The 22,697-nt window shown below is 42.0% G+C and overlaps 1 protein-coding gene and 1 long non-coding RNA gene across 3 annotated transcripts in view; one reads left to right on the top strand and one right to left on the bottom strand.

The window, feature by feature from the left end:
* LOC308671650 lies at positions 1 to 3,771 on the top strand. The gene is made up of 2 exons (XR_014027259.1): positions 1 to 1,932; positions 3,564 to 3,771. It is a non-coding gene; the product is annotated as an uncharacterized lncRNA (long non-coding RNA).
* LOXL2 (lysyl oxidase like 2) overlaps positions 1,942 to 22,697 on the bottom strand; it is a 61,518-nt gene continuing 40,762 nt past the window's right edge. The window contains exons 7-13 of one of the 2 annotated variants that reach the window (XM_081334015.1): positions 20,425 to 20,592; positions 13,416 to 13,578; positions 10,449 to 10,692; positions 6,490 to 6,605; positions 5,477 to 5,613; positions 4,148 to 4,259; positions 1,942 to 2,349 (exon numbers count right to left, since the gene is read on the bottom strand). In XM_081334015.1, coding sequence (XP_081190141.1) covers positions 2,282 to 2,349; positions 4,148 to 4,259; positions 5,477 to 5,613; positions 6,490 to 6,605; positions 10,449 to 10,692; positions 13,416 to 13,578; positions 20,425 to 20,592 — 1,008 coding nt within the window. In that variant the 3' untranslated portion in view covers positions 1,942 to 2,281. The remainder of the gene's footprint in view (positions 2,350 to 4,147; positions 4,260 to 5,476; positions 5,614 to 6,489; positions 6,606 to 10,448; positions 10,693 to 13,415; positions 13,579 to 20,424; positions 20,593 to 22,697) is intronic. The other variant, XM_081334016.1, reaches the window with a different exon arrangement.

Here is a 22,697-nt window from a genome sequence, read left to right as displayed (position 1 = left end):
TCAGCCTGGTTTGCCATTCTAAGAGAGGGCTTAGTTTTTGTTTTGTGGAGGTTGTTCTGTATCCCTTCCTCCCATCACAGCTGCTGGCTGTGCATGCTGCAGCATATTGGCGTAGCTGATTGGGGTGTTTTTCTCAATTGCTGTGCATATTTATCTTTTTATTTATGGCACCACTGTTATTGTTAATCGGCCAGAGTCATTTGTTGAGATGGGTGGCTATACGAGTTAATCAAATAAATAAAACAGCTACATTCGTAATAGGTTTGAGTGTGACCTCTAGGAAATAAGACACAAAGACCATGATATCTGGCCTATTAGAGCAAGAGAAAAAGGTAAACAGAAGGGAGAGAGGGAGGGAAGAGAGGAAAGGAGGAATGAAGGAGGGGAAGAGGAAGAAGGAAGAGAGGAAGGGAAGGAAAGAAAGAAAAAAAGAAAGGCCAGTCCAAGCATTGTTTTGTGAATAAGTGACTAGCCTTGTCATGCCCATTGTGTAGTAGAGAGATCCGTTGTGCAGAGAACTGGCTCTGAAAATTTGTTAGTGCAACCTTTTAAAAGAAAGTCTACCAGTGGTCAGCATAATCTCAGTTTATTCATACAACACTTATACCTGTGCAAAATACGGTTTTAAAATCCTCTTAGCTTATCCTCCCAACCAACGTGTCTGAACTAGTTCTCATTTGACAAGCAAGAATCAGCGAGCGAGCAAGAAAAAGGGAGTGGATGGCTATAAAAAAATTCACAGTGTCCCTGATCAAGAAGTGATGTGTGAACTTGGTTTGCATCAATCCACAGTAATGGACGAGACTCTTTGATAATGTGGTTCACCTCTCCGGCTACAAATTTATTTTTTCTTTCTTTCATACAGTAGCCAAGGAAGGAGTTTTCAAGAAGGGAAGGCTTTAAATCATTTTATGTTTTCTCTTTACAGTTGAGATACGTTGAATTCCTTCTCTGTTATGGTGGGTTTAAAGTCTTGATGTAGCCATATCTATTAACATCCATGGCCAGAGACCATCTACCCTTAGTCACTGATGCTTAAAATAAACAATAGATAAAGTCCACGTTCGCCTTTTTGAGCCTCCAAAAATATTTCATTGACGATTAATTATTTTAGAAACAAAATGCTGGATATGGTGATCTGATCCACCGTGGCAAATATAGCTCGATATCACAGTTCCCTCTTTTGTATAGGATAGTAAAAAGAAAATTGGAACCTTGTGGGGTTTTTTTTTTCCTTTGGAAGTACTGTATACAAACTCTCTCCCTGGGTAAAGGCCTTTACTTAAAAAAAACACTATTCAAGTAGGAATGGTTTTCTGCAGCAATGCATGTCCTCAAACAAACAGAGGCAAATGTGTGCTTAGCACCATCGTACATTTACTAATGCAGGGGTTGTCATCAAAAAGTAAAGATGGCTGCAATGCCATAGTTGCAGGTAGCCATCTTGATTTTTTGGAATTCCACCCCAAGGATTCCCGTGTAAAGCATGTCCTAAGAAATTCATTTTTTTTCTTAAAATGTACCATAGAATAGTTTGCCGTAATGAATAGGAAAGAGGTCTGTTGTGGGAAAAACGTGGTTTACGTGATGTATTTCTTAATAGTCATGGGATGGGTAAGGGTGGGGTGATGTGGACGGAAAAGGCATGGATTGGAAGATAAGGCAGGGCAAATGAACAGCTCACTGTGTTTCAAAAAATTCACAGTTTAGTGGTTTTTAAAACCAAGGTGGAAGTTAGGATGACCATATTTTCTTTGCCCTACTGACAGTTCCACCTTTCCCCCCACCTCCCCAACATCAAATGTCACCCGTGTTCTTGGAGATGTGAGCAGGTTAAGATGAAGAAAGGTGACATCTCACCTGTGGCATACAGTCAGATTTTAGAACGTCTGCAAGACAAACTACAAAAGCTGAAAAAAGTCCTCAAAAAAGGTAACTCTGAGCGCCAAACCTCCTTGCTGAGTTATCAGTCAGATGCCCCTTCAGACACTGCAGTGGACCAAGGGGGGGTGGGGGGGCGTGAGAGTTTGCGATTGTTGAAGCACCTGGAGGGAAGCAAAGTCATACAGCTAGTGCAAAACCTTCCTTCTCTTGGAATGGGTGTGAAATTTGAGTCTGCCGTTGCGTCGCCTTCTGCTAAACATTGCAAAGTAGGTTTGGAGTAACACCCTTGAAAAATAACTTACAGAGCTTACGTGAACGTTCATGGTTGGTTGCTTGATACTTCAGTTTTCCGAGCAGTGGTTAGGGAAATCATGGGAAAAGCCATGAGGGTCTAAAGTTAAAACACCTGATTGTTCCAAAGTCCACTGAAATATTCTTTCTGATCTGGTTCATAGTAAGAGTTGGCTGTGAGAAGGGAGAAAAGAGAGAAAGAGTCAAATGGCAGAGTCGACTTAGATAGCTATGTGCAAAATAGCAATAGCACTTAGACTTATATACCGCTTCACAGTGCTGTACAGCCCTCTCTAAGTGGTTTACAGAATCAGCATATTTTCCCCCCCCCCCAACAATCTGGGCCCTCATTTTACCGACCTCGGAAGGACGGAAGGCTGAGTCAGCCTTGAGCCAGTCAGAATTGAACAGCTGGCAGTTGGCAGAGTTAGCCTGCAGTGCTGCCTTCTAACCACTGTGCCATCACCAACTGCAGATATTCCTTAACTTACAAACACAGTTGGGGACGGAATTTCCATCACTGAGCAAGTCAATTGTTAAATGAGTCATGCCCAATTTTATGACCTTTTTCTTGCTCCGGTTGTTAAATAAGTCAATGCAGTTGTTAAGTGAATTGTGCAGCCATTAAGCAACTCCAGCTTCCCCTGCTGACTTTGCTTGTCAGAAGCCAGCTGGGAAGGTTGCAAATGGCAATCACATGACCCTGGGATGCTGCAGTTATCATAAATACATGCCAGTTGCCATATGCCCAAATTCTGATCACGTGACATGGGGACGCTGAAACCGTCCTCTAAGTGTGAGGTCTGGGTGTAAATGACTTTTTTCAGTGCCATTGTAACTTCGAAAGACCGCTAAATAAATGGTTGTAAGTCAAGGACTATCTGTATTATTGAAGGAAGAATGAAGTCATCGGGGACCTCAGCCCATTTCAAAATCTGCCTGCTTCTTCAATGATGGTTTTGAGTGGTTGTAATGGAGATTATGTGCCCCTTAGCAACAAAAACAACAACAAAACCTTTCATCTTGATTTAATGATAGCCATGCGTTTTTATTATAAAAACAAGTGGAAAAAAATCAGCAAATGAATTCCAAAGAAAAACCCACTAATTTCAGTTCTGCAGTAACATCCTGTGAGGGTTAGTAGAATGGTGAGGAGAGGCTGTTAGTGTTGGCCTTTTGACACAGATTGTATAAAACTGAATATGACAGTTCTATTTATGTCTTAATTTTTTTTTTAAAAAAAGTGGAGGTAACGCTACACCTGTATATTTATATCAGTTGGATGAAAAAGACAAGTTGAAAACAGGAAAGGTTCAACTGGGTTTCCAGTTGAAACCAGGAGGAAATATCCAGATAAGGCTGATTTTTAACTTTGCTTTTCAAAACAGGTGAATTTCCCAGCTGACATTTGGGACTTCTAGAAACATGATGGGGTTCCTGGAAATTTATCTGGTATATGCAAAAAACCTCTTGCAGGATTCCAGAATGACCATCAGAAACCGATGAACCAGTTCTAATTCAATCACAAAAGTATCATAATTTAACACATGAGCAATGAAATGAATGGGATGTTTAAGTAAAAATATGACATAAGAATCTTTTTCTTACACTTTTTTGATACAAGCTATTCAATTATTGTAGAGGACCACAGAGACAGCTTGAAAGAAGGAACATGAGGGCAATTGTATAAATACCAGCATAGCCTTGAGAGAGGTAGGGTGAGAAAGAAACTCAAGACTGCTCTGTCTTGATTCTCTTCAGTATGAGAGAGACAGAGACAGACAGACAGACAGACAGACAGACAGACGAGAATGAGGAGAAAGTTTGTCTGGCTTTCAAGATCTTGCAACTGTAGAGTTTTGATAGTCTTACTACAGTCTGTTTCCTGATTGTGAAGAGCTGAGAACTATTTTATTGATACAAAGTTTATCCCATAGTTGTTCAAAAGAAGAAAAACAAAAGTCAAACTAACCTATATGGCAGTTGAACACCCACACACGTTGTAACCCATACCTGACGTTACATATCATAACGTTGTTGGAATAATCAGATTCTGCCACTTCAAAGGTTGGATTAACAATGATCTAGGTAAAGAAACAGGAATTTCAGCGTGATCTAATTGGAGATACAATCCTAATTGGATGTGTGTAAGAAAAGTTAGTTTGATCATGCAACTGAAGCCCTTTCTCTTATTTTTACCCCTCATACGTATAAAGGGGAGGCTTCAGTTACCCAACTGTCAGCAGACACTGTTTTTAGCACAAACTGATGCAGCCTTTGCATTTACTGAAGCTAAAACAGCCTAAGACAGTGGTTCCCAACATTTTCTTCACCATGGACCCTCTTTAAATACCTTTTGTGGCCACGGACTCCCAAGACTTAACTCAAGATTTAAATCATAACATTTCTTGAAGCCTTGGCAGACCCACTGTGATGACATCATCCCCCCCCCCGGGTCTGCGGACCACAGGTTGAGAACCAGTGGCTTAAGAGATCTCCCTTAAGAGCAATATTTATGTAAGACCAAAGCTATAGATTTAGACTTGCTTAAATTCTGCTTTGTAATGCCATTTAAATTGTATATCCTCCCCCCCCTCCACTGCAACTGGGTCACCCACAAGTAGTCCTTAACTTATAACCACAGCTGGGTCCAAAATTCCCATTGCTAAGCAAGGCAGTCATTAAGTGGATCAAGCCTAGTTTTATGAGGGGTTTGTGGATTGCTGCAGCTGTTAAGTGAATCACACAGTTGTTAAATGAATCAGGCTTCCCTCATTAATTTGTCTGGACAACCTCAAAGAGCTAACATTCTTCCTGAACTCTTCCAAAGTATCATCAATTCAGATTAGAATACAACATAATTACGGAGTTGGAAGGAACCTTGGAGGTCTTCTAGTCCAACCCCCTGCTCAGGCAGGAAACCCTATGCCATTTCGGACAAATGGTTGTCCAGTCCCTTTTTAAAAACTTCCGGTGTTGGAGCACCCACAACTTCTGGCTTTGGAGAACAGCTTGACTCCCTCTTCTTTGTGGCAGCCCCTGAGATATGTCACGTAATCTTTTTTCCCCCTCTGGTGCGAATGAGAAAGCAGAATGTAGGGAGGAATATTGCAGCTCAACCCACTTTGTAATGGCTAAGAGGTACATAAACGTGGCCAACATAGAACAGATTCCATTTGTCTGATGATATACTTCCAAGCATATTAAGACAATCAGCTGGCTGGTGAAGGGAGAGGCTGGGTTGCTTATATTCTGCAAACAAGGACTGTGGTCACCTTTCACTTGTGGAATTGCAGCTTACCCGGAAGATGTAGTCTCCTTGTTTGAGATCTGTAACGTCAATCCACTGGCAATCAATATTATGCTGATACACATCATAGCATCCAACAGAAATCCCTTGCTCCCCAAAATTTGCACACTCGTACTGCTTCTGGACACCTAAGAAGGAAGTCAGTACAAAGGTAGTATCAAGGTTTTGGAAGACCTGATTGTGTTTTAACTAAACAGCAATAAGAGATGTGAGCTATGGATATGCTTCAGATGAGCTCACCAAGAGGAATGTGGGCACCCATTTCATGTAATTAGCCCAAAGGTGCTTCTTCCAAAAGGCAACTGGGCTTTCTTGATTTTTGAAGAAAGAACTGAAGAAGCTTCTTGGATGAGAAGAGAACATTTTCAAAGTTAAAAAAAAAACCCAAGAAAGTTCAGTTGCTTTTTTGGAAAAAGAACCTTTGGGACAACCATGACCTGGATGATTAAGAATCTCCATAGACATATCATATAATTAAATTTCCAGTTCAACGGTATCTCCAAAAAGAGGTTACACAATGGCAGTTGACTTGGGAGGAGAGGTTGGGTGCAATCTTTGGCAGAAGGAAGTGAAGGATGGTGGGGCGAAGCCTTAGATGTTGCTCATTTCAATAGAGATATACTAGATCAGGCTGGCCACTGTTCTGATATAAAGCAGTTTCCTATATCCACAGGTGTGGTTGCCTAGAGCTAGTATTTTCTTCATTCTGAAGGGGAAAGTATCATCTTTAAAGGTTTATTCCAAGGAATGTCCTGGACCCTGAAAGCATTCTTCAACCGGATTTCTGGATAAGTGGAACAATGGATGGTGGAAAGCTGATTCTCCATTTGATTTTAATGGTATCAAACAGCTCACTATCTCCCCATGGAGACTCAGCCTTCGACATATTTTCGGTGCTGGTGTTAAGTGGGAAAACAGCTGGGGATTAAGGAGAGCTAGTTCAAAGTATCAGGAGTTGCTGACATATTATCAATGCATTGAAATAACAGTAGGAACACATGTACCATCTATACAGTCACTGTCCTCCAGGCAAAAGCTGGCTTTGTGGCCTTCAGCAACTTGAGTCCAGTTGCTATCCAGAAGATCATAGTGGGTAAAGACTTCCATGCTGTGGTAATGCCTGTGGAAGCCAGAAAGAAAGCAAATTTCTGAAGGCTGTCAATGAAGATTTGATGTCTTGTGTAAACTTAGCACGGATTATGTAACCTAGTTGGGTAATGAAACATCTGCAAGAAAACCCATCAAGCTCAGAGAGCGCCAAAGACTCCACAATTCAACCCTGAGCTACAGTTATTCTCTTCTATGGATAAACTCAGCTCTCTGTAATTTAGTAGGAAATCATAGTTAAGGCTGGTGAATGCGGCCATTTTCTTTATATAATCAAAGCCAGAATGGCATTTTATCATGACTGCAGTATCTACCCTACCACATATGTATACAGGGAATACCTTTTTCACTAACATACTATATTAGCCTACCTGGAAGCCCTAGCCACTGCTTGTCCAAATTTACTACTGGTTAACTATAAATGCTTTTCATGTGGATGCAAATGTCTCCCAAATGTCACTATTTATTGACTGGATGAATTCCAGCTTGGTGACATTAGTCTAGAAGAATGTGTGTGGACCTCAGTTCCTAGAATGCTGGTTGGGGAATTCCACATACGGTATATGGAATTTGCCACATTGAGAAATTCCTTAGGGGATTCTGAATCTTTGCCGTAATGGGGAAGATGATATAGAGATTGGGTCAAGAGTATATAGAAGATAAAGGTAAAGGTAAAGGTTCCCCCGCAGATGCATGCTAGTCGTTTCCAACTCTAGGGGCCGGTGCTCATCTCTGTTTCAAAGCCAAAGAGCCAGCGCCTGTCCGAGGACGTCTCCGTGGTCATGTGGCCGGCATGACTAGACGCCAAAGGCGCACAGAATGCCTTCCCACCGTAGTGGTCCCTATTTTTCTACTTGCATTTTTATGTGCTTTCAAACTGCTAGGTTGGCAGAAGCTGGGACAAGTAACAGGCGCTCACTCTGCTACGCGGCACTCGGGATTCGACCCACCAAACTGCCGACCTTCTCATCGACAAGCTCAGCGTCCTAACCCACTGAGCCACCGCGTCCCTTATATAGAAGATACAGCTCTTTAAAAACAGGAGACATAGTTCTTTCAAATTAGTGCTCAGTGGAATTGATCAAAGCCAATAAATCAAGTCTCAGTTTCCACAAAGGTTCGTGCCTGCTAAAGTTGCAATTGTCCTGCTCAGAAATGAATTTACTTTTCTTGAAGCTCCGTTTATACTTTGGAATAAACTTAATCCAGCAGTGCTGCACGATATCCTTGATCAAACTAAACAATGAGCTCACCTCCACGGAGGTAATTCAGCTGCAGGTAAAGTACTTACTTGGTGGGAGGCCTCCTTCAAAGCTTTAGTTAAGCTTTAAATAGCTTCAGGGGAAGATGATTTGAAGAGCCATCTGCTCCTATTTATCCTGCCTGGACTTCTTTTCATCAACATACCCCCATCCTGAGTTAGATTTAGCAGATGGTTATAAAGAGCCGGCTTCTTTTAGCAGAGATGTTCATTGCAACCTGTTTTGTACTTTTTTTTGTTTATGTTGTTTTCCAAAACTTTTAGGCCATCACTGCTATTTGTATGACCTCTATTATAACGTCTTTATATTTCTGCTGTGTTTATATATTTCTGCTCTATTTCTGCTATGTGTATTGTACATAATGATTATGGGTTCGAAGACCAAATCTGTAATGTGTGCTCCATTTCATTATTTATTTATTTATTTATTTTAATTCCATTTATATCCCGCCCTTCTCCGAAGACTCAGGGCGGCTTACAAGAAACATTTAAGTAAAGAAACATTTAAGTAAAGAAATCAATATTGTCTACCGATTTGTGCTAAGATAACTCAGGCTGAATCAACTTCCTTGGATTGATTGGGATTACAAACATTCTTTAAATAAATCCATCAGAAACCAATTATGCAAAGAAAAAAAATCATTTTAACTTGGCAGGACGTGCCGGACTGAAATCCCACAAGATTTTCCTGAAACCTCTCTGACTTACAACCATGTTCCAGAAATCTTCCAAGAAGGAAAAAAATTCCCCTCATCTGATACCTGAATGTCAAAATAGAACATTAACTGAATATGGGACTCTGGGACTAAGCTATGGTTCCTTCCCCAAAACAAAAGTGTTGTGTGAATATGGAGATTCTCAATCACCCAGGTCATGGTTGTCCCAAAGGCAACTGGACTTTCTCAAAAAGGCAAATGGACTTTCTTTGATTTTTCCTTGACCCTGGGGGCACAGATAAACCTCCATCTGGCCTCAACAACTCTCAGAAAGAGTGCTAATGACCAGATGATTGCAAGGAATATAAATCCTTCCATTCTCCACCATTCAGTCAGAACGAAAAAAGCTTCTTGGGTGAGAAGCGAAACATCTTCACGCAAAAACAAAGTCCAGTTGTCTTCTGAAAAAACACCTTTGGGACACATAGTATGAGTATTTGACCCTTTTTGATCAACATGGAATTTAGGCTTACAAGGATGAGATTATAAGCATTAGGTACATTGTAATAAGCTTTTTCCCAAATGTTGAAAGAGATTCTGGCATCTTGCAAGAAGTTTTAGTTTTTAATTTGTGCAACACCCATGATGAATGCCAACAGACTGTGAATGGCACACTTGCTTGTGCAAAAACCAAGTGTAGAATCAGAGCCAGAAAATAAGCATATCCTGGCTATAAGCTGTGGGAAACTAAGGAACTGCAAGTTAATTCCTTTGCACCTGAGAAAATAAACCACAGAGGACACTGAACACCTGGAACTCAGTATCAGGTAGATGATACATTGATCTGTTTATTCTACGTGCATGTAGGGGAAAGCATGTTTCTTTTAAAGGAAATCTTTTTTTTTAACTGACTCAGAGTTACTATAAGAATTTTTTTTGCCACAAATTCTTTGATTTCTCTTTTACCTGCTTTTAAGTGAAACCCTGCTACCCACCCCATTCCAGATCATGAATAGAATTCCATAGTCGGCAGATGGAAAATATGGAGAGCTGCTAAGGCGTCCAAACTATTTACTTTGAATTTGGATGCTTGAGCAATTTCCAGTGTGAAAAAGTCAAACATAAATGCAAACTGTAGGACTGTGTTCCTAAAATATGTCTGCCTGCTCAGAAAGGTGTTTATCTTACACTGTTTATAGACCAGAAATACTGTAAAGGAATTGAGCAGACATTCCTGTCTATAAACAAACTGGTTAGTTGTAGCTGCCTCAATTTGAACTTTTCAGAAAGTCCAGAAAGGAAATGAGTGTTAATAGGAAAGGACATTGTGAGGTTAAGAAGAAAGAGGCCACATCAAGAGGGTGACCAGCCATGTTTGTTGGTCTGAGAAGCTTGATCAGCTGGTGCTCTAAGCCTGTCTGAGATGCTCATAGGCTTTCAGGCTTGGTGATCCAAAATAGGTTTAGTGGTTTTGGAAAAGATCTGCCAATTCAGGATCAACAGAGTGAGATGGACTCTGAATCTGGCTTCATCAAAAAGGGCTGCACAGATTCATACAGAACTGGCAGGATTCCCTCCCTGTGCTATGGCATAACACAATTTGCTTAGGGTGGTGTTTTAATCCAAGACTCTCCAAACTTGGCAACTTTAAGACTTGTGGACTTCAGCTCCCAGAATTCCCCAGCCAGCCATGTTTTTAAGCCACAGTGAATTAAATTATGGCTTCGAGTGAGGTGTGAGCAGGTCAAGAACGTGCTCATGGGCTGGTTGAGTTTGACTTTGAACCAGTGGCCAAGGCCACCAGCAGTTTAACTCACCCTAAGAACCCTTTTTCTTGCAGATCCGTGTGATGACCCTCCATGAGTTGTGTCAGCATTCAGTGGTTTTCACTTTTTTCCTCCTTTCCTGTACAAAAGTGAAGATAGAAAGCAAGACTTGCCTGTGGCATTCGTGCCAGATCCAAGCGTGGCGGCCCATTTTGGGACGGAAGTCAGCCTGCCCATTGTTGTGGATCTGGGAGGAGAAACGGAAGAGTCTCCTCTGACCGCTGGACACCGAGGTATTGACCGCAGAGGAGGCCAGGCAATTCTCTTCCATGGCGCACTGCAGCACATGCATGGGGCGATCCTCCAGATAGGATGTTTGTTCTACTTGCTTGGCATTGAGAACGAGATCCGCTGCAGCTGCAGACATCAATCGACAGTAAGGATTTTGCTTTTATCCTCTGAGTATTTCCACTGCAGGATGTCTATGGAGATTCTCCGTCGTCATAGTTATCTCAAAGGTGCTTTTTCGGGAGGCAACTGAGTTTTTTTGTTTTTCTTTGAAGACATTTCGCTTCTCATCCAAGAAGCTTCTCCAGCTCTGGATGGTGGAGAAGGGAAGGGTTATATTCCTTGCAGACACCTGATCATTTGCATTCTTTTAGAGAGTTGTTGAGGCCACCCGGAGGTTTATCTGTGTCATCAGGGTCACCTGAATAGTGCAAATGGGTGTGGAATCGATACAGATAAACTCCAGGTGGCCTCAATGACTCTCTAAAAGAATGCAAATGACCAGCCACCTGTAAGGAGTATAAATCCTTCCATCGCCCACCAACCAGTCAGAGCTGAAGAAGCTTCTTGGATGAGAAGCAAAATGTCTTCAAAGAAAAACCAAGTCCAGTTGCCACCCGAAAAAGCAGCTTTGGGTTTCCATTGCAGGATTTATAGGCTGCCTTGAAAAATGGAGGGTTTCCCGAGACACTTTCAAGGCCGTGTGCGTCCTAAGTTATATTTACAGCAAGCGTGTAAGGCAGATGTTTTTAAAGCAAGGGAGCAAGAAAAACAAAACCATCAAATGCAGATACAGATGGTCCTCAATTGACATCCACAGCTGGGACCAGAATTTCCATCTCCAAGCAAGGTGGTTGTTAAGTCATCCCCGATTTTATGACCCTTCCCCCCCCCCGCCATAGTTGCTAAATAATGGCTGCATTTGTTAAGGGAATCATGTGGCCGTTAAACAAATCTGGCTTCACCCATTGACCTTGCATGTGGGAACTGGCTGCAAAAGGTGATCTCATGACTCTGAGCTGCCGCAATCATAAATACCTGTCCCTTGCCCAATGCCTGAATTTTAATCATTTGACCTTGGTGATCCTGTGATAGTAATAAGTGTGAAGACTTGGCTATGGGTCACTTTTTTTCAGAGAGGTCGTAACTTGGAATGGTCACTAAACACATGATTGTACGTTGAGGACTCCTTGCAATTAAAACAGACTCCACACTTCAGATGTAAAAAAAAAAGGAGGAATAAAAGGAGCTAAAAGACAAACGCTTAGAGCAGCACCAAATGCTGAATCATCATCAGTCTAGAAAGGGTACAGAGAAGAGCAACAAAGATGATCAGGGGACTGGGGGCTAAAACATACAGGGAACGGTTGCTGGAATTGGGTATGTCTAGTTTAATGAAGAGAAGGGTGAGGGGTGACATGATAGCCGCGTTCCAATATCTCAGGGGCTGCCACAAAGAAGAGGGAGTCAAGCTATTCTACAAAGCACCTGAGGGCAGGACAAGAAGCAACGGATGGAAATTAAGCAAGGAGAGAATCGACCTAGAACTAAGGAGAAACTTCCTGACAATTAATCAGTGGAACGACTTGCTTCCAGAAGTTTTGAATGCTCCAACATTGATGGTTTTAAAGAAGAGAATGGACAACCATTTGTCTGAAATGGCATGGGGTCTCCTGCTTGAGTAGGGGATTGGACTAGAAGACTTCCAAGGTCCCGTCCAACTCTGTTATTCTGTTATTTCAGATTAGAATACATAATTTCAAAGTCCAGCTCTTCAGAACAAATCTTCCCTCCCTCCCTCCCTCCCTCCCAACTCCTTCTATTCTGAGATATAATAATAATAAACCTTTATTGTCAAAGTACAACATGTGTACATTGAGATTAACTGAGACTCCCCCCGTGCTCACAAATGCTAACTTCCCTAAGCTAGCAATCTCCAGATCTATCTGGACTACAGCTCCCAGCATACCCCCCCACTATACCGAATAGAGCTCTGACACGGTTGTTTCTATTTATGGAACTTGATGCTTTAGTGCTATGACAGAAATGTGCAATATGAGCATCATTATCAGAGGAAGGCATCAGCAAAGTGATTTTGTGCTATTGCCAAGAAATCTTTCTGGAATGTGACCTTGTGTCACCAAGAGAGAAGCTCAGCGCAACGAGGTCTTTACGTTCATTCAGATACAACACATTTGCCTCAACAAATAGCAGCACTCAGCTCACTTGGGCTGATCAAAGAAAACTGGAGAGGTTGGACCTTGTTGGAAGTTGAAGGGGAGGTCCCAAGAACTCCCAAAAGTATGATCTCATCTGGAAAATTGAAACTCTAAAGTAGGCAATGGTGGATCTTTTCCATTACCTAAACCACATGGACACATGATAGCCGGTTACTAGAAACATGTAACAGTTAGAATCAGATTTCTCCCTGAAGTACTGGACATAGAACATAGAATTATAGGGCTGTAAGGGACCTTAGAGGTCTTCTAGTCCAACCCTGTGCTCAAGACAGAAGCCTTAAACCATAGCCGTCAAATGGTTGTCCAGTCTGTTTTTGACAATCTCCAGTGATGGAAAACTCACAACTCCGGGAGGCAAGTTATTCCATGGATTAATTGTTCATTATTAAACAATCAATTGAAGAGTCATTACTTAATGGAACATTATGGTTGGTTTCGAAGCCCAATTTGTTTTGCTCACTATGCCACAATAACCAAAGTTCACGGGCAAGGAAGTCAGGTTAGCATTCACCCTGGTTAAACCCGATACAATACTCAAAACATGAACGCCCTTGACTGCTATTCAGACAAACCGTGGTCTAGAGTTTGAGCAAAGGAAGATGAAGTGCTTACTTTCTGTACAGGAAACACCAGCTGCGTAGCGTCCACCTCCCTTGGGACAGGAGACCTTGGCATCATGAGGACAGTGGAACAAAGCCATTTCGACTCCAGAGCACTTCATCCCACTCATGACCACATTGTCTGCACCAGTGTCTCCATACCAGTACCAGGTTTCCTAGTAAGAAATACCAAAGGGGATTAAGCATAGATGCATTGTAGTCTGTTTTAAACCACCTTTCCCACTTCAGTAACCTCCGGAATCACTGAATTTTAGTTTTGCTTTGTCCAGCCTGGGGGCCTAATGACCAGCTCATTGCCTAACAGTCCTATTATTTTTTCAATATCCATGTCAGATAGCTTAGGACAGGGGTAGGCAACCTCGGCTCTTTTATGACTCATGGACTTCAACTCCCAGAATTCCTGAGTCAGCATAGCTGACTCAGGAATTCTGGGAGTTGAAGTCCATGAGTCATAAAAGAGCCGAGGTTGCCTACCCCTGGCTTAGGAGAATTCCCGATTTAAAGGCCAGGTTTCTAATTCAAATTAGAAATTTGAATAATTCAAAGAGCCTTGGTGGAGCAGTGGGCTGATGCCTCCTTAAGTAACACCAGCTGCCTGCAATTAGTGCAGGTTCGAGTCCCACCAGGCTCAAGGTTGACTCAGCCTTCCATCCTTCCGAGGTAGGTAAAATGAGGACCCAGATTGTTGGGGGCAATTAAGCTGACTTTGTAATAATGCCGCTTGGGGGTGTGTGTGAAAGCCCTAACAAGCAGGCATATACATAGAATGAAGGCTACTGCTAAGCTTGTAAGCCGCCCTGAGTCTTCGGAGAAGGGCGGGATATAAATGGAATTAAAATAAATAAAATAAATTCGAATTTAATTCTAATTCAGGTTTTCTGTATACTTTGTGGAGCAGGCAATTCCTCCCTTCCTTTATGGATGCGTGGTCTTCCCTGATGTGTAAGGCCAAAAAAAAAACATGAAGTAATCATAAGTAAGACAAATGCAAGCAAAGCAAAGCACCCCACGAGATGTAATAAAACAAAGGAAATGGAGGCAAATGCTCTCGCACGGTTGAGTTTGTCCATACAGCTCTAGAGTCTAGCGTGAAAGCTAAGTGTTCTGAACCAGCCCTCTTCTCGCAACCCCTATTCGAAAAGAAGAGACTGGAAAGCGTCCAAGGCCAAAAGGCTTCTGCCAAGATTTAATTACGCAGTTAACAAAAACACTAGAGCTTGTCTTCTCAAGCGGAAAAGTTGCTTTCAGCAACCAGCCCCTCCCCAAACACTCCTTTTATAGAGAGCTCAGGGCGTGGTCTCCCTGTGCCTCCTCCCGAGGAGTCCCGCAGCCTTTCTTTGTTTGTTCCTGCTCGACTGCCTCCTGCGTCGGGCGTCCTTGAACAGGGCCAGCTGTGGGTCATCTTCCTCCGCACTCTCGGGCTCACGCAGCTGAGAAGAGGTCCCCGGCTGAGGACTCTGCAAAGCCTCCAAACCATCATCAGCCGGTTCGTTTCCCTCATCCAAACCATCATCAGCCGGTTCGTTTCCCTCCTCCCCCTCAGAGTCATCCGATACATCAGAGCCGGCTGTCGGACCCACAGGCTGGCCCTGAGTCACAACACTAAGCCTCAAACCTTGCAATAGCAATAATGATGGAGCAGAACTTGGCAGTGTTCCTGGAAATCTTCAATGAAAGGTCTAAAAGCATAACGCGAACAATTTCTAGGTTCTGGCCAAAACACACAGCCAGTAAGAAATGGATATATGAAGGCTGCATGCCAATAATCATAAACAGGGAGCAGAGTAAAAATGTGAGCAACTGACTCAGTAGCACATTCCGGACAAATATCACAGCACTCACAATATGGGATATTGTCAAAACCTTCCCTCCAGCTGCCAGTTGTTTGTCATCAGCAAGCTATCCTAGCAATTGTAATGGTCGACTGACAAATTGATAAAAAGTTCAGGAGATGATTTTGCTCCATTATCGGGGTGAAAGAATTGCTTCCTTGTCAGTTGGAAAAGAAGCTTGTTAGATAGAAGCAGAAGAAAATCCATGCCCTGCCTAATACATTAGGGAATACATCTAAACTGGGAATAGCGTAGTTGCTGACGTTCATGCAACTTTGTTGTTGTTGTTAGCTGCGAAGTCGTGTCCGACCCATCGCGACCCTATGGACAACATTCCTCCAGGCCTTCCTGTCCTCTACCATCTTCTGGAGTCCATTTAAGCTCACGCCTACTGCTTCAGTGACTCCATCCAGCCACCTCATTCTCTGTCGTCCCCTTCTTCTATTGCCCTCGATCTTTCCCAGCGTTAGGCTCTTCTCCAGTGAGTCCTTCCTTCTCATTAGGTGGCCAAAGTACTTGAGTTTTAGCTTCAGGATCTGGCCTTCTAAAGAGCAGTCAGGATTGATCTCCTCTAGGACTGACCGGTTTGATCGCCTTGCGGTCCAAGGGACTCGCAGGAGTCTTCTCCAGCATCATGCAACTTTATCCCTTTCATTTCAATAAATCTTGTTAAAGAAGCCTCGGTGCAAATATTGCCCGGAAGGATTGGCTGAGTCAGAGCCTAACAATAACGGAAAATCATATAGATTTGAAGATCAGTGCAGCCATCATAGTATCTTCATTTCTCTCGCCAGTCTCTTGACAAATTAATTTATTGCAAAGTGCACTGATTTGAGATTAGCTGGCATGTGTTATGTCCAAGCTCCAATTCTCATGGCAAAACAGCTCAATGATTAATCTATCTGCTTAATCTGTTTTGAGTCAGAATTACTGCCATGATCATGTTGTTTACCCACTAAATAACCCCTTGCTAGATTTCTGCATATTGAAGTATGTTGAAACACCAGCTCCATAACCACACTGCACTTTTAACACCGTAGTTATAAGTTTATATCTTGGAAACAGAATGGAGAATGAAGATGCCAGCTTTGGAAGGTGTGCTGAACATCAAGAATCTAGTAACACAGCTCATCTTGGAAATGGTTCAGTGGTGATGGTGGAATCCTGATTATTATTATTATTCATTTATTTATTTTGTGTTTGATTGTAACCAGGAGACTACAATGCTAATGCAGAGTAGTAGTTTAGTTGCCTAAAGCTACTAGCCTTGTTTGGTCCATGCTCACACACTATCCAGGGGTGAGCTAGATCAACACCAGAAAGAAAGACAAGTGACTTTCCTGCTGTGTCATTTAGGGCCCTCTACTGAACCCGCCTAGCAAACAGGAAGGTCCAGTGCCAACAGGATTCCAGCTGTCCACACAAGTACCAGCTCATCCCCCACAAAAGTGGTGCCTATTTATCTACTTGCATGTAGCATGCTTTCGAACCACTTGATGGAAAGAAGCTGAAGAAAGTGATGGGAGATCACCCTGCCACACAGTGCTAGGACTCCAACGTCTGGAGCAAAGACCATCTCCAGAGTCATTCAGCTATTGAGCCACTGAGTCTCCTAATCCTGAGTATGTTAACACAGGGGTCTTCAAACTTGGCCCTTTTATGACTTGTGGACTTCAACTCCCAGAATTCCTCAGCCAGGAGTGCCTGGCTGAGGAATTCTGGGAGTTGAAGTTCACAAGTCATAAAAGGGCCAAATTTGAAGACCCCTGTGTTAACACTTTATTATAATCAGATGTATAACAATCAGGCAAGAAAAACAGCAAATGAGTAATGACCGTCCAGTGTTCAGAATCTCTTCTTCATATTCCACCTAAGGAAAATGTTGCTAAGTTTCTAACAAACAGGACGTTCCTTGTATCAGTCACAACATACTGGCAGAACCTCATTAAAAATGGCCTCTTGGCATGCAAATCTCCACCGGTTAAGTCTGCGCCACATACACCGAGTGTCTGTATGCTCCATGAGGGGGCAGGGGCAGCCTGGAGCAAACACAAGGACCTCTCTGTTCCCAAAATGAGTAAATCCAGGGCAAGGAAATGCCTTCTTCCATCAAACAGCATAAGGGCTGCTAATGTCAACAAAGCAGAGAGATTGGAAACGGGGGCATTGGGTGGCCATAGTAGTCCTCACCTCCTGAACCGAAAATTGGCTGCTGTACAAGAAAATAAACAGACCTCTTGTCTGCTGGCCCAACCTATTTCCTGGGGAAAGGCTGAAGGAGGAGATGAAATGAGTTGCAACAAGTCATAGGTGGAGCATTGAGATCCTCATGAAAAAAAGAATTCTTCAGAGAGCCATTTTCCTATGAAACTGATGCGCTCTCTCTTTCCTGCCACCAATTTATTCATCACTCACTCACTCACCCACCCTTTCTACCTATCCATCCATCCATCCATCCATCCATCCATCCATCCATCCATCCACCCACCCACCCACCCATCCATCCATCCATCCATCCATCCACCCACCCACCCATCTATCATCTCTCTCTCTCTCTCTCTCTCTCTCTCTATCTATCTAATCTATCCATCCATCCATCCATCCATCCATCCATCCATCCATCCATCCATCCATCTAGAGACAGAGATTATCTATCTATCTATCTATCTATCTATCTATCTATCTATCTATCTATCTATCTATCTATCTATCTATCTATCTATCTATCTGTCTGTCTGTCTGTCTGTCTGTCTGTCTGTCTGTCTGTCTGTCTGTCTATCTATCTTTCTATCTATCTATCTGTCTATCATTGTTTCTCTTTCTCATCTATCCTCTATCCATCTATATCTATCCCCCCCCTCTCTCAGCTGCCTACCTACCACTCTACTTACCTATATATCTAGCTACCTATCTATATTTACTCGCTCACACACTCACTCACTCGCCCTACCTATCTACTGATCTACCAATCTACCTACCTACAAATGAAATGATTGGATGGGGAATTTACAGGTGAGGAGGCAAGGCTGTAAAGCTTTCCTATAATGAGATCTACTCACCACTAAATAACTGGCTTGCTGTTTACCTTTGTGGATGAGATTCTGAAAGGAGTTATTTCACAAATACACAGAAACTTTCTCTTTCAAGGTGGAGAGGTCCTGGGTAAAATGCTTTTTTGGGGTGCGGAGGTCCCCGTGCATTTCTGTGCAATTACCAACCACCTCTTTCCTTTTCTACTTCTCCCCTCCTAGCACCCTTTCAAATGGCTTGTTCTCTTCAGACTTTTCAAGCAGCAGTGTCATCTCCTTCTTTTCTTTAATCTTTTACTTCTAAAAAGAATTAGCTTTGGAAAAAGGTGGGACTGTAACTGTGATGTTTCAGCAGGATCCATATAATTGCAGTGGTTCTCAACCTGTGTTCCATGGACCACTGGGGTTGGGCTGGCACAGGGGGTCCATGAAGGCTTGAAAAAATGTTATGATTTAAATTTTGAATTATGTCTTGGGGGGTTTGTAGCCATGGCCCGTGGCCACAAAAGTTATTTAAGTGGGGTCTGTGGTGAAGAAAAGATTGAGAACCACTGACAAAATGCATCAAAATTGATCACAGTAAGCCAGCAGGAATGGGGCTCCTGATATAATTGCTAATTCAGCAGGGCTATTGTGTCTTAACAAATCTGTGGCCTAAGATACTGTGTAGAGGAGCTATCTTCTCCAACTGCACCCTCTGAAATATGGGTGGCCCATTCCTCAATGGCTGCAAATGATATCTTAAGTATCTTTCCGGGGCCTTTAATTTGTAATTTCCCTTTCCTTCTTGCTGCATAGCTTCTGTGCTGTATGGTTTCAGCCACAACTGCTTGGCTTAATAGAGCGATGATTTTTTTTTCTGGCCAACATACATTTGGCTTAGAATGGGCCTCCAAAGTGTTGGGTCCAGAACTAAGACTAAATCAGTTGAATGGAAAAGTAATTCAAATCAAATGGAATCAAATAGTGTAGTTGAAAGTTTTCACTTTAATGCTTCTCCTTCCTGTCACATTAAAGAGTGCAGTTCAAGGCTAACTTAAAAATTAAGGGAGATGTTCCATGCATAGCTTGAGCATTCCAGAGAAAAGACATAAATACATCATTTTATTATTAGAGTTGTATTCCGTCTTTTCTTCAGGAACTCAATGGGCTTAGTTGGATATTCCCTTCACTCAATAAGTTTCTATAACTGAAAGGAGGAGTTCTTGAGCTACAATTTGCATAGGCCAGGGATATTCATATTTTATGACTCATGGACGTCAACTCCCAGAATTCCTCAGCCAGGCATGCTGGCTGGGGAATTCTGGGAGTTGAAGTCCACAGGTCTTAAAGTTGGCAAGTTTGGGGACCCCTGGCCTAGGAGATGAAAAATGTCAGGAAGGAACCCTTTGATCTGACACAGTATGATTTTGTAAATGTATCTATAAAAACATGGTGAATTGGAGCTTTCGTATAGCCGAGGACTAATGATCAAAGTAGACTGTCATCATCATTCTTTGTTGGAAGTATCTTAGTGACCACCAATAAAAACATGGGACTGGATGGACTTCTGATCTGGTGTCCCGAAGCCATCCTTGTGCTTATGTGCTACAGTGTTCCCAAAATAAATATTGGAACATTAAGTGGAGCCTCAAATTATACTCAGCTTCTACAAAAGAAAGTGTCATTTAGTATCTAATTCATCCCATTTCTATCACAATTCATCTTCTTCGTGTTACTGATCTTTGACTGGTAAACGTAGCCCTTGGTTAATCTGGGCTGCAAAAAGATTTTTCTTTGACAGTTTCAAGTTGCACCCCAGCTTCATGTGACGCAAAAGAAGGCCACCCATGATTTTTCCCCCCAGCTTTCCTTCATATCTTTTTAAAGGAGACAGGAAAGGAAGAAAGGAAGTAGAATACATAAAAATATGGGGCTATGGAGAAAGAAGGCTAACGCAGAGGGAAGCAGAAGGACAGACACAGAAAAAAGTCCTATATGGTGCAAAAAACCCCAAGGAATTTGTATGTTGTAAATTGGGATTCAGTAAATCCTGGCCTGAACACTCAATGAATATGGCTTTAAACAAGAGCTTCTGAACTCTGAGGAGCCATGAATAACACTGAGCGTATGCATTTGTGGAATTAAAACAATCCTGTACCTGGAATGCATGGCTAGCATAGCCAAGGTTCAGCTGGCGACAAACCACCATGGCATCCATTATATCCCATCCTTCACCACAGATGGACCCCCATATGAACGTGCCATTGTGCTCCTGGAGAACTTCCACACGGCCTTCATAGGGAGTGCGGCCGCCACTCAAACGTATCTGCGGAGGATAATTGAAGGTTATGAAAGTTACGGTGACTATCGGACACCAATGAAAGAGACAGAAAGTTGCATTTTCTGCTCATAGATGAGAGAGAGAACTAGGCTGGGGAAACGAGTCATGCAACAAAGACATGCTTGGCAAGTCAGTTTACCAAAATTATCTGGCTGGCTTTTGAATGTGAATGGCCTCCAATTGAGGTGGAAATAACTTACATGGTTTAAACTCTACTCATTTTAAAAACTGCATTGCAGAAGAAAGAATCATATTGACATAGCTCATGCTACCTACACATTTTGAATTGCTGCCCAACAATATCTTCCATCAGCATGATCAAGATGATATCATGAGCCAGGGACAATTATTCATAATTCATTTTTTTATTTTGAGATAGATAGATAGATAGATAGATAGATAGATAGATAGATAGATAGATGGATGGATGGATGGATGGATGGATGGATGGATGGATGGATGGATGGATAGATAGATAGATAGATAGATAGATAGATAGATAGATAGATAGATAGATAGATAGATAGATAGATAGATAGATAGATAGATAGATATTGTCTCAAAGTCACCCAGCATGTTTTCATGCCTAAAGCGGAACTAGAACTCACTGTATCCTGGTTTCTAGGATGGCACTTCAACCACTACACCAAACTGGCTATCTACACCAAATTGACTCAGAGGTCTCTGAATAATAATAACTGTAGTCTACCGATGATACTTGGTGTAATATCTGATGATCAATTTATACTGTAACCCTCCCCAAACTGGTACTCATGAAATATTTCCAGATTATTACTCCCAAAATTTAGTACAGCAAGATCTTGGCTGTACTACTTTCTACTAAATCCTAGTAGAAAAACTCTAGCCTTCTACTCCTAAGTCCATTAAAATGATCTTAAATAATCCATAATGTATGGTAACCCAGCCTATCTCCTCTTATTCTTGAAAGTCCAGAACTTCAAAATAATTTTTATATATAGGCTATCCAACTTGACATTGATATATCCTACATCCTACATAGGTTATATCAGACTATGCTTGATTTGAGTGTACACAGGTTTTCCCAGGAACCTCTGAAGATCACACTAATGAAGGATACTTGTGTAGTATTGAGACATAAACAATTTTACCTGGGGGAATAGGAACTTATTTTTGTTTTCTACCAGTTCTTGACAACAATGTACTATGTTTATTCAGTTGAGAAGAGTTCTATTCTAACCTGAATTATAATTCACAGGGTCTCTAGGCTACCAGGATATGATGTGAACTGTAGTCCATCAAGAAGGCATCAAGTTGGCAAAAGCATCTCTTGGGGTTGAGGGTCTCAAAACAGGTTGCATGGCCTCTAACCCTAACATTAAGTAATGCTTGAGCATAAATCCAACTGATATTTAAGATGGAGTAATTGTTTTAAAGGAAGTATTAGGAAGACGCTTGGTTAAAAACTATGAAGCAAATAGTTTTGGAGAAAGGCTAGGATGTTTCTCAAATTATATTGAGCCCATGGATTTTAAAAGAACACAGATGTTAAACTGAATGGAACATGTGGAGTTTGGCCAAATCCTGGGATGTAAATCTTACAAATTCACTGAACTGCCTGCCAGGATGGACTCTGAGCCAGCAGTCTGAAGATGACCTCAATTTGGAGGAAAAGCTCCTCCTGTTAAAAACCCAAAATTCAGTAAACATTTTAAGAAGTATCCAAAACACTTATTCATATGACCCTTTTCAGGTCACAGCAGCTATTTGAGGAGCTTGCTTGTGTTTTTGGTCCTCTAACATCTGTTTGTTTGTGCTGCATTATATACAGTTTTAGCTCTGTTTGCACATGAGTTTAAAAATATGACAGTGTGCTCATAGTTGAGTTTGACCCCGTGGCTGAGTAGCTGACATCACAAGCAGTGATCAGGCTACCAAGACATAAAAACAAGTTTCATCAAACGAACTGAGTTCCTTTGCTCTGTCTAATGGCAAGACTGGTCCTGAAGAAGACCACCACTTCTACTCTCACTGCTACTATAGCAATTGATTCTCCTCATTATCCCAATCATCCAGGTCATGGTTGTCCCAAAAGTGCTTTTTCCAAAAGG

The sequence above is a fragment of the Vipera berus genome (assembly GCF_964194415.1).
Source record: "Vipera berus genome assembly, chromosome: 8".
NCBI lineage: Eukaryota > Metazoa > Chordata > Lepidosauria > Squamata > Viperidae > Vipera > Vipera berus.
Note: the sequence above shows the minus strand (reverse complement) of the source record. Positions and strands in the feature narration are given on the sequence as shown.